The 12,253-nt window shown below is 42.0% G+C and overlaps 1 protein-coding gene across 5 annotated transcripts in view; it reads right to left on the bottom strand.

Annotated features, from left to right (window-relative positions):
* SMOC1 (SPARC related modular calcium binding 1) overlaps window positions 1-12,253 on the bottom strand; it is a 134,245-nt gene that overhangs the window by 33,141 nt on the left and 88,851 nt on the right. For all 5 annotated transcript variants that reach the window (XM_063333244.1, XM_063333245.1, XM_063333247.1 and 2 more), the window contains exon 7: window positions 9,912-9,992. In XM_063333244.1, the coding sequence (XP_063189314.1) occupies window positions 9,912-9,992 (81 nt within the window). The remainder of the gene's footprint in view (window positions 1-9,911; window positions 9,993-12,253) is intronic.

Below are 12,253 nucleotides of genomic sequence, written 5' to 3'. Positions count from 1 at the left end.
AGACTTGGAAAAAAATGGTCAGGAGCTTCAGTAGACCACAAAAAAGTCTGCCACTTCATGACGTTGCAAACAAAGACAAAAAAAATCAACACAGGTAAATCTAGCTGTGGGATGTAGTGACAGAGGCCTCACATAAGAAACAGACACTAAGGACTGGTGAGCCTTTAAATCAGCCCGGTGTCCAGCTCTGGGCACTGCACTTTGAGGGAGAGGTGGACCATTTGGCAAGAGTGCAGGAGAGAGCAAAGGGAACAGGCAGAGGTCTAGGAAACTTGATCTATGAGAAAAGGCTGAAAGAATTCCATTTGTTTAGTCTACAGATGACATTCAGTCTTCTGAGACATAAAAGCTGTTATATAAAAAGAGATGGTCATAGATCTTTTTTTTTTTTTTTTTTCCCCATGGGTAGTTCAAGTAGCAGTCAGCTTACTTGGAGAAAGGAGATTTAGGTTTGATATAAAAAAGCCCTGGTGATTAACCGTTCACTCATTGGAAGAGGCAGTGGGATCCCTGTTGCTGCATTAGGAACAGGTTACACGCATCAGAGCTGCTGTTAACTGGATCTGACCCCAAATTAAAAAGGCGAGGAAAAAAACTACGTGACCTCTTCAGGTCTTTTCCACTCTCTTCCTGCAGACTGAGAAGCTCCAGCAGATCCTAGATGACTGAGGCAACCTCTTTGCACACACGGCCTAAAATCTTGAAAATATTTGATTTGCTTTAAGATTCCAGCATTTGGGGTTTGATCTTCCTAATGCACCCGGCTTCCATATTCTGTATGACAACCGTAGCTGTGCAGTACCTCCACAATGACAACAGTTTCTGCAGTCTGGGCAGAGAAAGTTTGGCACCAAAATGCAGCCCTCATCAGTTCTTTACATCAGGACAGTTCCTCAACAGTGGAAAAACTTTCAACATTAGACACCGCCCTTCTGATTTTGAGAGGAAGCTACCCAGAGTCTGTGTTTTTTCTTCCCTAACTCTTCCATTTCACATAGTTAGCTTGCGGCATACCTAGCTTTGAGATAAGCCACCTGTCTTTGAACACATTCATTCATTTTCCCTATACTCCTTTCTCACTGCACTCTTTCCACACTGAGGAATGCTATTCAATAAAATGAGAAGCCATAGGTGTTTCCACTGGAGCCTTAACATTACTGGGAAACTATTTTCACTTCCACACCTGTTTTTAATAGTGCTTGGAACAACTAGCACAGCGACTGTTGGAGAACTTGCCTACCTCTGCTGGCTGGAGTATACGAGCACACTATTTTTACAGTACTGTAAGTGTATAATTATAGGACACCAAATAGAAAGCTTTTGAAAACTGCCACAGGCAGCTAAAAACTATTTCAGACTGGTCTTCCTAACTACAGTAACATTCTTTTTTTATGCTACTGCTGGTGAGTAAAAGTGGGGGGAAGAGACAGGTTTATAGTGTGATGAGTCTTTTCGTGTAATGACAGATCAGCTTTTTCCTGTAGTATTTAGCACTTTATGAGGAGGCAGAGGGAATTGCCTCTGACAGGAGTGTTAGCGCTCACTCTTGGACCTTTAGCTTGAGCCAGCTGTCTCTGGCAAAATGTTCAGGCTTTGGAAGTTCAATGACGTAACATATGGGATTCAGACATCAGCCATGGGACAGAAAAATCGCTCCCACTTCATCGGTGTCACGAGCTGGAGGTAGCTCTCTTCCACACTCTGGGTTGAGAGGCAAGGGAAGGACTACAGAGTGACATTATAGCTGAGTTTAGTGTTCTTCCCAGTAGGATTTCTCCAAATTGCAGCCTTACGCAGGCAACTGAAACAAGACAAATGCCATCCCATTCACCCAGAGTGAGGGTAGCCAGTTTAACACATCTTCCTCCCTCACGTGTTCCAGGAGATTGAATGCTGCCTTGCCTTTTAAACATACTCCCATCTCTTTGCCTGGCTCTGAAGGTGGGTTCTTTGCCTAGCCTTCTTTCATGACTCTTCAGAGACAACCCTTGGGACCTTCTACCAAGAGGTCTTTCCAGCTACTTAGACACCATTTCAACAGCCTGAAAAGCATACAGTTAAGCCACCACTGAACTGTACCACAAAATGTAGTCGGTGGTTCCCATTGGCTGCTTTCTTATTTTGGTGGTCTGGCAAAATGCGAAAGAGAAAGGGAGCATGAGGATGGCAGCTTTTACTCATGCCCCCCACCCCCAAAATATACACAGGACTCTTACATCACAACTCACGGGTCTGTTGACGTCAGTTTGAAAGTAAATAGAACACAGCCAACATACAAGGAGGTTGTAGTGAGGTGGGCATTGGTCTCTCTTTCCAAGTAAGAAGTGATAGGATGAGCAGAAATGGCCTCAAGTTGCACCAGGGGAGATTAAGATTGGATATTAGGAAAAATTTCTTCACTGAAAGGATTTATCAAGCATTGGAACAGGCTGACCAGGGAAGTGTTGAGTCACCATCCCTGGGGAAGTATTTAAAAGACATGTAGATACGGTGCTTCGGGACATGGTTTAATGGTGGACTTGGCAGTGTTAGGTTAATGGTTGGACTTGATGATCTTAAGGGTTTTTTCTAACTTAATGATCCTATGACATTTTCCTCAAATGTCCCGTGCTGCTGCTCCACAAGCCCTGATGATATTTCTGCAGGGCCTTACACATTTCCCGACTTATCCACTCACTCCACCTCCAAGACCCTCCAAAATGAGGAATCTTTTAATCCTAAGCGTGGCACCAGAAGAAGGATGCCTTCATGGGAAGGGCAGGCTTTTCCAGCAGTTGTGGAATGCAGCGCTGCTCCCTCACAGCCTTGTGCTCTACTAGGTGATATCTATTGCCTCCTTGGACAACTCTGGGGGCAGCAGACACTCTTAGGGATACATGGATCTGTGTATCACTGAATCCTTTTTTTCTTGTTATCTCTTTGCAAATCACTTGCAAGCCCCACCAGGGCTTTTGGTTTCAAGAGAAGCCTAGGTCTAAACCTTTCCCAGAGGGAATCCGGGGTCCAGGTCAAGGCGTTACTTTGAAACAGCTCCTCCTTATTTGTGGCACCTTAGAAATGTTATAATCTTTCGAGTGAAGTTGACAGGAACATTTCAAGAGAAGCAGAAAGGAGAGTCAACAAGTACAGTCTATCTGCAGGCATCAACGTGTGTTCAAATGGATGTCTGAAGTGCAGATCCACATACAAACCTGTACTGAGCACTGCTATTACAGACAGCAAGCAGCACTTTAAGTAATTACTTCAGCAAATCAAGGCAACCTCTCCAATACGAACCCCCCTCTGCTAAAAGCAAAATAAACTCCATAAAGTCGACCTTCCCACTTTCTGTTTTTCCCTGTATGTCCAGGTAATGCCTGCTGCTGGAGCTTATTTCCTTTGCCCTCCAAATCCTCAGTGGTTTTAAATGCAGGGTTGGGGTTTTTTCCCCTTTTAGCCCAGCTTCTTACATCTTTGCCCCTCTCCTACAGCTCCCTGTCCACTTGCCTTAATTGGCAGCTGTAGAGTAGCAGTTATGACTCCATGCCTAGGGTAATTTGTTTTCTTTCTTTGGGGGATAAGGAGGGGGGAGTGACTGAATTCTTTGGGAATGATTTATCACACAGCACTCAGGGGGAGCTTCATTTATTTGCCTAGCTGCATATGGTTTAACACCTATGGTTGCATGCCGATTATTGTACAATGTTATTTTTCCCACTTGTATACTTTGCACCTTTTCATAGAGCAGATTAACTGGTCCCCAGTGGCATGTTATTTATGACTTTGTTTGCTGGCTGTCTGGGAAGGGTCCTGGTCCTAGATTCTTCCATTCTCCCTGCTTCTGCTCTCCCCTACACACTCCCTTCTTCACCACACCTGTCACACTGAGACTGTGGGAGAATCATGCTCGGGCATTATACATATCATACCTTCTCAGAACTTCCAGGAGGGAAGAAGAGACAGAGGCCTCCCAAGCAGCAGTCAAGACAGGAAGGTTGAACCACAGATGGAGCCGGAGGAAAAGGAGGGACAGAAAATAAGGGAGAAACATCACATTTGGCTTGCAAGGAGGCAGGAACTCAGGGAAGAGCATAGAGATCTGCTGTGAAAATGTAATGGAATTAGTAACATGTCATACTCAACAGGAGCTTCTGCTGAGATTGCTTCATTTGATATCAAGCCAGAACCTAAGTTAAAACAAATTCAAAACAAATCCTCACAAAAATAAGGTATGGGAGGACTAATACAAAGGTCTGAATATAAATAGTTCTGCCAGGTAGGACAGTGAAGTGGCAATTTCAACCCAATTGTTTTGACAGGTCAGGGAAGTGCTGTGTTGGGAGGCACTGAGTCAAGATGCAGGACAAGAGCGAAGGAGTCCACATTAATAGAGGACAGTAGAAAAGGCAAAGCTTTCTGACTCATTGGTTCCCTCCTGTGACACCTTTTTCCCCTCTTCAGCTATGGGAAAGTTCAAAAGCCACTACTAGCAGGTGTTATGCCCAGAGGAGATGGAAGCACCAGAATGTTCACCAAGGAGGACTGCAGTCAGCATTAGGATGTCATTCCCAGGCACTAAATTCTCCAATTCCAATGTCACTGTAACATCTTATTCAGATTTCACTAAAGCAGACTTGTGCCTGGTTACCTCCTCTTCTCAACCTGCTTTCCTGATAAAGTGAGATCAACTTTTGCTTCCACCTGTGTCTTCCACTTGGTGTCCTGACTAAAACTAACAAGCTACAAATTCTGGGGAAGAACCTACAATCCTGTAACAGATATCTGGACAGTAACATTAACACAACTCACATGGAGAGACAGCCAGCCAGTTTGGAACTAACTAGTTTAGCAGTAGCAGAATGTAGGAAAAAAGTAGCAGGAGAAGCAGAAGCCCATGATCTCACATGTCTTTAAATAACAAGGTGGGGAGCACTGTGCACCAGGCGTAGGACAAGACAGCTAAGGAATAAGGCTAAGAAGACGGCATAAAGACAGGTGAGAAACTGCCCTCATTCGAAAGAGTGCTTTGCTTTTCAAGGGCCTCATCTGAATCTACCTGTGGCTCCCTGGTTTCTGCAGTGTTCCACATTTCCAAGGCACAAGGAAATTTACTCCAACTCCAAATAACTATACATGCAACACAAATGGCTGCACTGTTTCCCCACTCTGGAAAATAATACAGGTGTTCAAGCTCCTTGGGGTTAAGTCTTCACTGCTAAAAAGGAAAGTCCTAATAACAAATCAAAATTTTGTCTAACCATGGCTATTTTTGGTGTATCCCCATTTTTAAGAGCAAATCAGCAGGCCCTGCCCTGATGTATGTTGGTTGGTCTTCCCTGACAATCTGACTCAGGAGGAACTACACCAATTCTCAATATAGGTGGCTTAAAAGCAGACTCCTTGTTAATGTATAGGATCCTAGAAAGACTCCATATGTCTAAGGCAACATACAATGAGTACACTCCCCTCTAGGAGCAATCACTATCCCTGATCCTTAAGAAAGGTGTGCAGCAAAGTGGTATCACTTCCTAGGTGAGTACTAGAAAGAGGGAGGTATTTTGGGGTGCCATGTAGGTTTTCTTGCCTCTTTTCCCCGAAAGTAGGAAAAACCTTAAGGAAGGAATGAAGACAAACCAGAGAACCCAGATCCTGGTAGTACACTTGATATAATCATATCCCACCTCACTGTGCAGATCTCTGGAGATGAACTGCACGCACGAACACACAGAATCCCTTTGGGGTGGATGGCAGGGTGTGCTTCTGCTTCTTGCAAAAGTATATACAGACATGTAGCTTTCAAGCCGTTTCTCCCTTTGAGAAGCCCTAAAGTTTGGACTCCAAGTGAATTCAGTTAACAGAAGGAAATATGAATACCACCATTCTTGTTTTCAAACTTCATTTACAGTTATACTCTGTCCACTAAGAGCTCCTGACAGCAGAAATCTCTGTCACTGGAAAGCTGTCACATGAGATGCCTGCATGATGCTTGGGTGACAGAGCCGAACACAATAGGCCACATAGAGCTGGCCCCCATTCAACAAGCAAGATTTTGAAGTAAACAACTATGGGGGTTTTGCTTTTTTTTTTTTTTTAAAAACTCGGCACACACAAACCTGTCTTCAGCTGCTAACCTTAATATATTACTCATTCTTCCTTTCAAATAACGTCATGTTCAAAACCCCAGTGACTGCAGAATATTTACTTGAGGCTGCTACTGCTGGTTTCTCTAGAGTTGTTTATTTTTCCATGCATGAGCTCATTACATCACTCTGTGGTTTTCTTAAAGGTTGTCAGGGTAAGCTGGATACAGGCTGGAATCTCTTGCTAACTAAAACCAAATCACTAAGTAGCACAAATTTGGATTTGGAGATAACCCAGCTCTGGAAATGAGAAACAACTATGTATTCCTCAGTGGAGAGGGGGTACTCCCAAACAGGCAGCCATTAGATGTATTTTCTTGGAAGCAAGATACATTATCAAGTGTTTCCCTAGATTAAGAACCATAAAAGAATAATCATTTGGACTGTACCAGGCTGGAATAGGTTGTGGGGAGGAGGTAGGGAAGCAGGAGGCTGCAACAGTATAAGTAGAATGAAAAGACTGTTCCCAACCATGGAGATTAGAGAATGGCCATTGCAAAGGTCCCATCTAGTGTCACCTCCTGCTCTGGCACTGTTAAAAATAATGACATATCACAGAGGGCAGTGCTAAATAACAGACTTATTTTCGGGTATCCATGTATGTGCATGTTTGGGGAAAGTGAAAATCAATTCAAAACAAACACCAAAAAAATGTTTTTGTCATCTTGCCACAGCAAACAAAATACCGTGTTGATCTAGATCTTTCACTTGCCCCAGAAAGACAAACTGACTTTTGGGCTTTTAGGCTTCATAAAGGCAGAAAACTTAGTTTGTAAGTGTAGGAAACCAATAACTTCTCTGCTACTCAACAGTCCAGATGTTAGAGCGCATTCATATTTTGGTTCCTGCCTCTGGCTGAGAAGATTTGAACCTGCATCTCATCCTACTGAGAAAGAGATCTAGTTGTCATTTCATTACTTAAGGCAGGTGGGGATAAGAGCACTAGCAATCCCTCCTAGCAATGCTGTTTTACTCAGCATAGAAAAATCCAATGTCAAAATGCCCGGAGACATATAGATTCTCAGTCAAGTGCTCCAATCACCAGGCTAGAGTCATTCTGCTTTTCCTGATCCTTAGCTTAATTAGTATTTACACATGCCAAGCAAAATATAACTGCTCCAGAAGAAAAGAATGTTTCAGGAGAACCTCTTCTGTTTGTCAACACTACATAGAAGGTGGAACACTCAGATTTCAAATTCAGGTCTTGCAAATACAGGCTGCATATGCAACACAGGGTGTCACCAGCTCTGCAGTGCTCAGCTACTTGGTGGTTGTTGCACTCTGAAGCCTAGCATTGACCATCATCAATGATAGCAAATTACAGAGCTTATTTGTCTTCATATAGCAATTCTTAAATTCTCCTCATGGTTGATAAAGTGATGGTGCTAGCTTTCCAAGATATCCAATGTCAGTACTGATTAGAGGGCTGCACACGTCCTCTGACAGTAGTATCTACTGGATTTCTCTTCACTACAAAGGACAGGGCTATATAACCACCGCAGGGACAAGAGAGAGCAGGGTTAAGTGTTTCAGTACACAAACTCCAAGGAATAGGGCAGGCTTTCAAGAACTCAAGACGAATGAAAAAGAATAGAAACAAAAGAAGAGTTAGGCTGGATATTACAAAAAGAAAAACCCCAAGACTGAGTTCAGACAGCAGAGCAGCTTCCTGTGGGAAGAAGTGAAATCTTTATTGCCTAAGGCATTTATGCTACACTAGAAAATGCTGCTCTTCATGCAGTACAAACATTCACTAGCGCTAAGGCAGTAGATTAGATGACCTACTAGGTCTTTTCTCACTACTAATTTCAGGGATGCCATTAAATTGCTGCAAGATGATACCAGTCTGTATCTGCTTCAAGACAGTAAGTGCAAGCTCAGAGAGATAATATAGCTGAGCTAAAACCAAAACCAAAAATCCAATCTTGCACTAGTAAAACCCACCTTAAGCCTTTAAAGATAAATGAAAAATCAGAAATATGCTGAGCATTAGTACTTCAATCTGACAAGGGCCAAAAGCAATTAAAAACATCCCCGAATTTTGCATGCCCATCTCATGACAGTTGTTTCATCTTCAGCCAAGACAGACTTGAAGACATTTGAAGAACCTGATTCTAAATTATAATTATCCTCCCCATCCCTTTTTTGTCCAATCACACCTACCCTACGTTGCTTTTTAACATATATGACAAGGGATGAAAGGAATGAAAGGTACCAAACAAGGGGACTAGGCTTCAGTGGTTGAAAGAAACATCGAATGAAACAGACTACAAGTAGCACACTATCATCAGCTAAACCATACCCCTTATTTTAATGAGGCAGAATTTCTCGATATCAATAATTCAGTGTAGGAAACTGAGATGGCTGTGTATTTGTACGGCCTAACCTGGAAGTCTAGTGCTAAAAACTGGCAACCCAGCATCTTAACGAGATCCTACAGCAAATGAGCTTCTGTCAGGGCAATCAGTAAGGCTGAGTCAGATGAACCACACATCCCCTTTTAGCTTGCTGTAGAAACCACCTCTCATGGAACTCTGGAATTTTCCAGAGGATCATTTTCAATTTGTAGCATGCACCCCCAATAATCTTGTCTGAATAACTGAAATGGCATCAGAACCAACTGGGAAAAAAGTGGACAAATAAACTTGCAAAAGGAACTCTTACACGAACAAAAGTCCGGTTTACACCAGGCAGCTTCCTGAGCAGACACTTGAACAAACTGATTACCTTTACAACCTGAAAGCCAGCCTACTTTGGCTCTGTTGGGCCAAGGTTAAGGGAACCATCGAGTGTCACGAATGCTCTCTGACTAATCCAGAAATACCAGGTGATGAGGTACTTCAGGCTATCACAATTTATTTGTTCTGGGGACTGGAGCACTTCCCAACAGCTGTCCTAGGCATATATTGTTTCATAAAATATACGCAATAGTAGAAAATCCTATTTAAACCTTAAAGTAAACCCATGACTTGTTAAGGCAATTTTCTTCTTTTGATATTCCCTTTACCTTCTTCCTTCCTCCCACTTCAGTTAAAATATATCAGATAGAAATCATTCTCACCGAGAATCCCTAAATTTCCTCTTCAGATTCTTCCAGTTTCTTGTGACTTCAGTGACTCCACCCAGTTTCACCCCCATGCCCAATTTCAAGTTTTACATCCTAACTTCATATATTCCCACTCCCCCTTTTCCCATTCATGTTCATGACCTTTTCTTTGCTCGTTTTTGTGCTTGGGTCTTCCCTCATCCACTCTATTACCCACAAAAATAATCTCAACATTTACTTACACCCAGTCATAAGTAACCTAGTTTCAGTTGTGAAATAGTGAAATAATCCGCTCATTTCTCTATTAAAAAAAATCTTCTCTATCTGCAGAGAAGAATCTTGAAGTTGCTAGAAAAGAAGCCTCTCTCTGTATTTTCTCAAGTGCTTAGACCAAAACCACAGCCCAGATCTCAGAGCAAAATGCATCAGTTTGTACATCATGCTGAACAACAAACAGAATAAAGATGACAGCTAGCTGTGATGAATTAACAGATGAAGAAATTAGAAATTTGCCAGTTATGGTTTCAGGAAACAGAAACATCCCTCATCATGCATCAACTGTGGCATTCTGGACACAAAAACAGATGCTATCTGAAATTATTTTACAGCCTGCACTTCAGGTCCTGCAACAATGAAAAGCAGCAGGATAGCTACAATGAAGAAAGAATGAAACAGGAACAGACGGTGAGGGACTGCAGCCTAGTTAAAAGAAACGTGTGGGGTTCTTTATCCAGACGGAACATTACCTGAATTCCTTATACTGGAGCTGTTCAGTTTGGAATCTTTGATGACCAAGTGCTTAATCCAAAGGGTGGGTGCTGTGATTTCTGAAAGAGAAACAATAACTGCCTTAGAGAAGCTACAGCAACTAGGGAATACACGTGGCTGTTACTCATGAGGACAAGATGTTTGCTACAATCATGGCTGTTAAGGCTCATCCCCTGGTGAGGTCTTCCACCTCTTATGAACCACTATTTGTAAATCTTCCACAGGGTTATCTCATTTTCCCATTCCAGAGAGTATTTCTCTGCTGGCAAGACATTATTTTTTTTCCCCTCCCTCTACCCCACACTTCCCAGATTCTCCAGTCTAAAGCCCTCCTCCTCAAGACTTAGAGATCTCAAAGGTTATGTTGTGTCCCATAGTATATGTTGGTTTCCACTAAACTACGTATGAAATCCAGATTAAAAAAAGTCAATCCAGACCTTAAATATTGCTTTAACAGCCCAAGAAGAGCTGACCACAGTCAGTTTCCTAAAACAAGCAACAACAAAATCCAAAATAAACAGGCAGAGAAATGAAGATATTTCTGGAAAGACTTGAAAGGCAGTCTGTTAGAGAAACAAGTTCTGGTTAGAAAAGCACGTCTGATACACTACAACCAAGACATCCAAACATAAATTGGGGGGAAAAAGTGCTTAGAGCACCTCCTCTGAGGTGTTGCAATCAACACAGCAGAACCTGCCCTAAGCCACAGAAATGACACAACATCAGCATCTGATTAGAACTGAGCAAAGCAGTACTTGATACCATGTGCTAGGGCTCCTAAAGTGACATTTCCAGAACTGATGTTTTCTGAAAAATTCAGTTCCCACAGGAGCACGCTTTAAATACTAAATCCTGGAGTTTGTCTTAAGTTCCTCTAAGACGTTTTTAGAAGAGTTTTCCTGCTCTCCTGTTGACATTTACATGGATCTGCTCAGCAAGGGAGAAGCTGGTGGACTGCAAGGGAAAATGATTATACGTTATAAGAGCATGAAGGAAAAACACAAGGGAATTTTTCCTTCCTAAATGTTTTCAGCTACATTGATTATAGGCATTTTTGTAATCATGTTCAGGCATTTTTTCAGATGGAAATATAGGCTGAACACTGATATTCCAGCAGTAGTAAAAGTTTACTTAAAGCTTGCCTTATCTGCAGGTTTCACTACACTATTTTACCACCACTCAGTCATGATATGCTCCTACAAATACATATCCCTATCTATCTTGGGCCTTCTTTGGGGAAGAACTACCTCAAATTCAATTCTAGGTGAGAGGTAGGAAAGGGAGAAGCACGAAAGTAGAAGTTTATAAATAAAAATGCTGGATCCAAACCCCTAAATCTGGGATGAAATTTAGCTGTGTCTCTGCACTGTATGAACTGTGTTATGTCTACACCTGAAAGAGGAACGACCACCAAAGTCAACAGACACCAAAGAATGGGTCAGGGCCTTTAGAGACATAATGGTACATATCTTTAAGTGAGGTTGAAAGATGCAAAAAAGGAAGTGTGGGAAGAGAGGTGAAAGGAAAAGAAAAGGAAATTAATCCCTTGGGATCTACCATAAAAATGTATTTTCCATTCAGTTTTCCTGGACATTTTTTGGAATACAGATAAGCAACAGACTGCTCTGAACAACAGATCTGTGGAAAGAGTATATTCCCACTGAGTGAAGAGGTGAAGTTTACCAAAAAGAGAAGATGTTTAAAGAAGTTATTCTTTAGGAGATGAATACAACTTGCATATTGAAACTAAACAGAGGGTAGATGCAAAGAGCCTAGGAAGTACAGGAGGAAATAAAACTTTAAATTTAAAACTATAGCAAAGACCATTAATAAAATACTCTTCTGCAACTTCTGCAGAGGAGAATCTTGTCCCAAGAGGAGATTCACTATGAACATCACTAAGATCTGCATTGTAATGAAGTTAAATAATTTTCACAGAGATGGCTGCTTTATGATTCAAACCTTGGACAGGAGAGTTTTAAGTTATCTGATCTACATTATCTCTGGCACTGCTCTGTTATGCCCTCAGGGAAGATGGTAGGGAGTGGAACTTATTATGCCTTAAATTTGAATTTTCATTATCCTCTAATGTAGGTGAAAACATGAGAAAGGTGAACCTTCATCTTAGAGATGCTGAGGCCCAAGAGGTATCACACATTTCAGGGGCAGCTGACTGTATTTAATGCCCTCTGAAAAAAGTCAGCCCCCGGTGGATCGAAGGTAGGCACCCAAAAATAAAGCATGAAAAAATTCTGTATTTCTATTGTCCATTCACGTTGCTATCAGCTCCACACTGGTTGCCTGACTTTGAATACACCAT

This window comes from Chroicocephalus ridibundus, chromosome 4, assembly GCF_963924245.1.
Source record: "Chroicocephalus ridibundus chromosome 4, bChrRid1.1, whole genome shotgun sequence".
Lineage (NCBI taxonomy): Eukaryota > Metazoa > Chordata > Aves > Charadriiformes > Laridae > Chroicocephalus > Chroicocephalus ridibundus.
The sequence above is the reverse complement of the archived record's forward strand: the minus strand, read 5'-3'. Positions and strand labels throughout refer to the sequence as shown.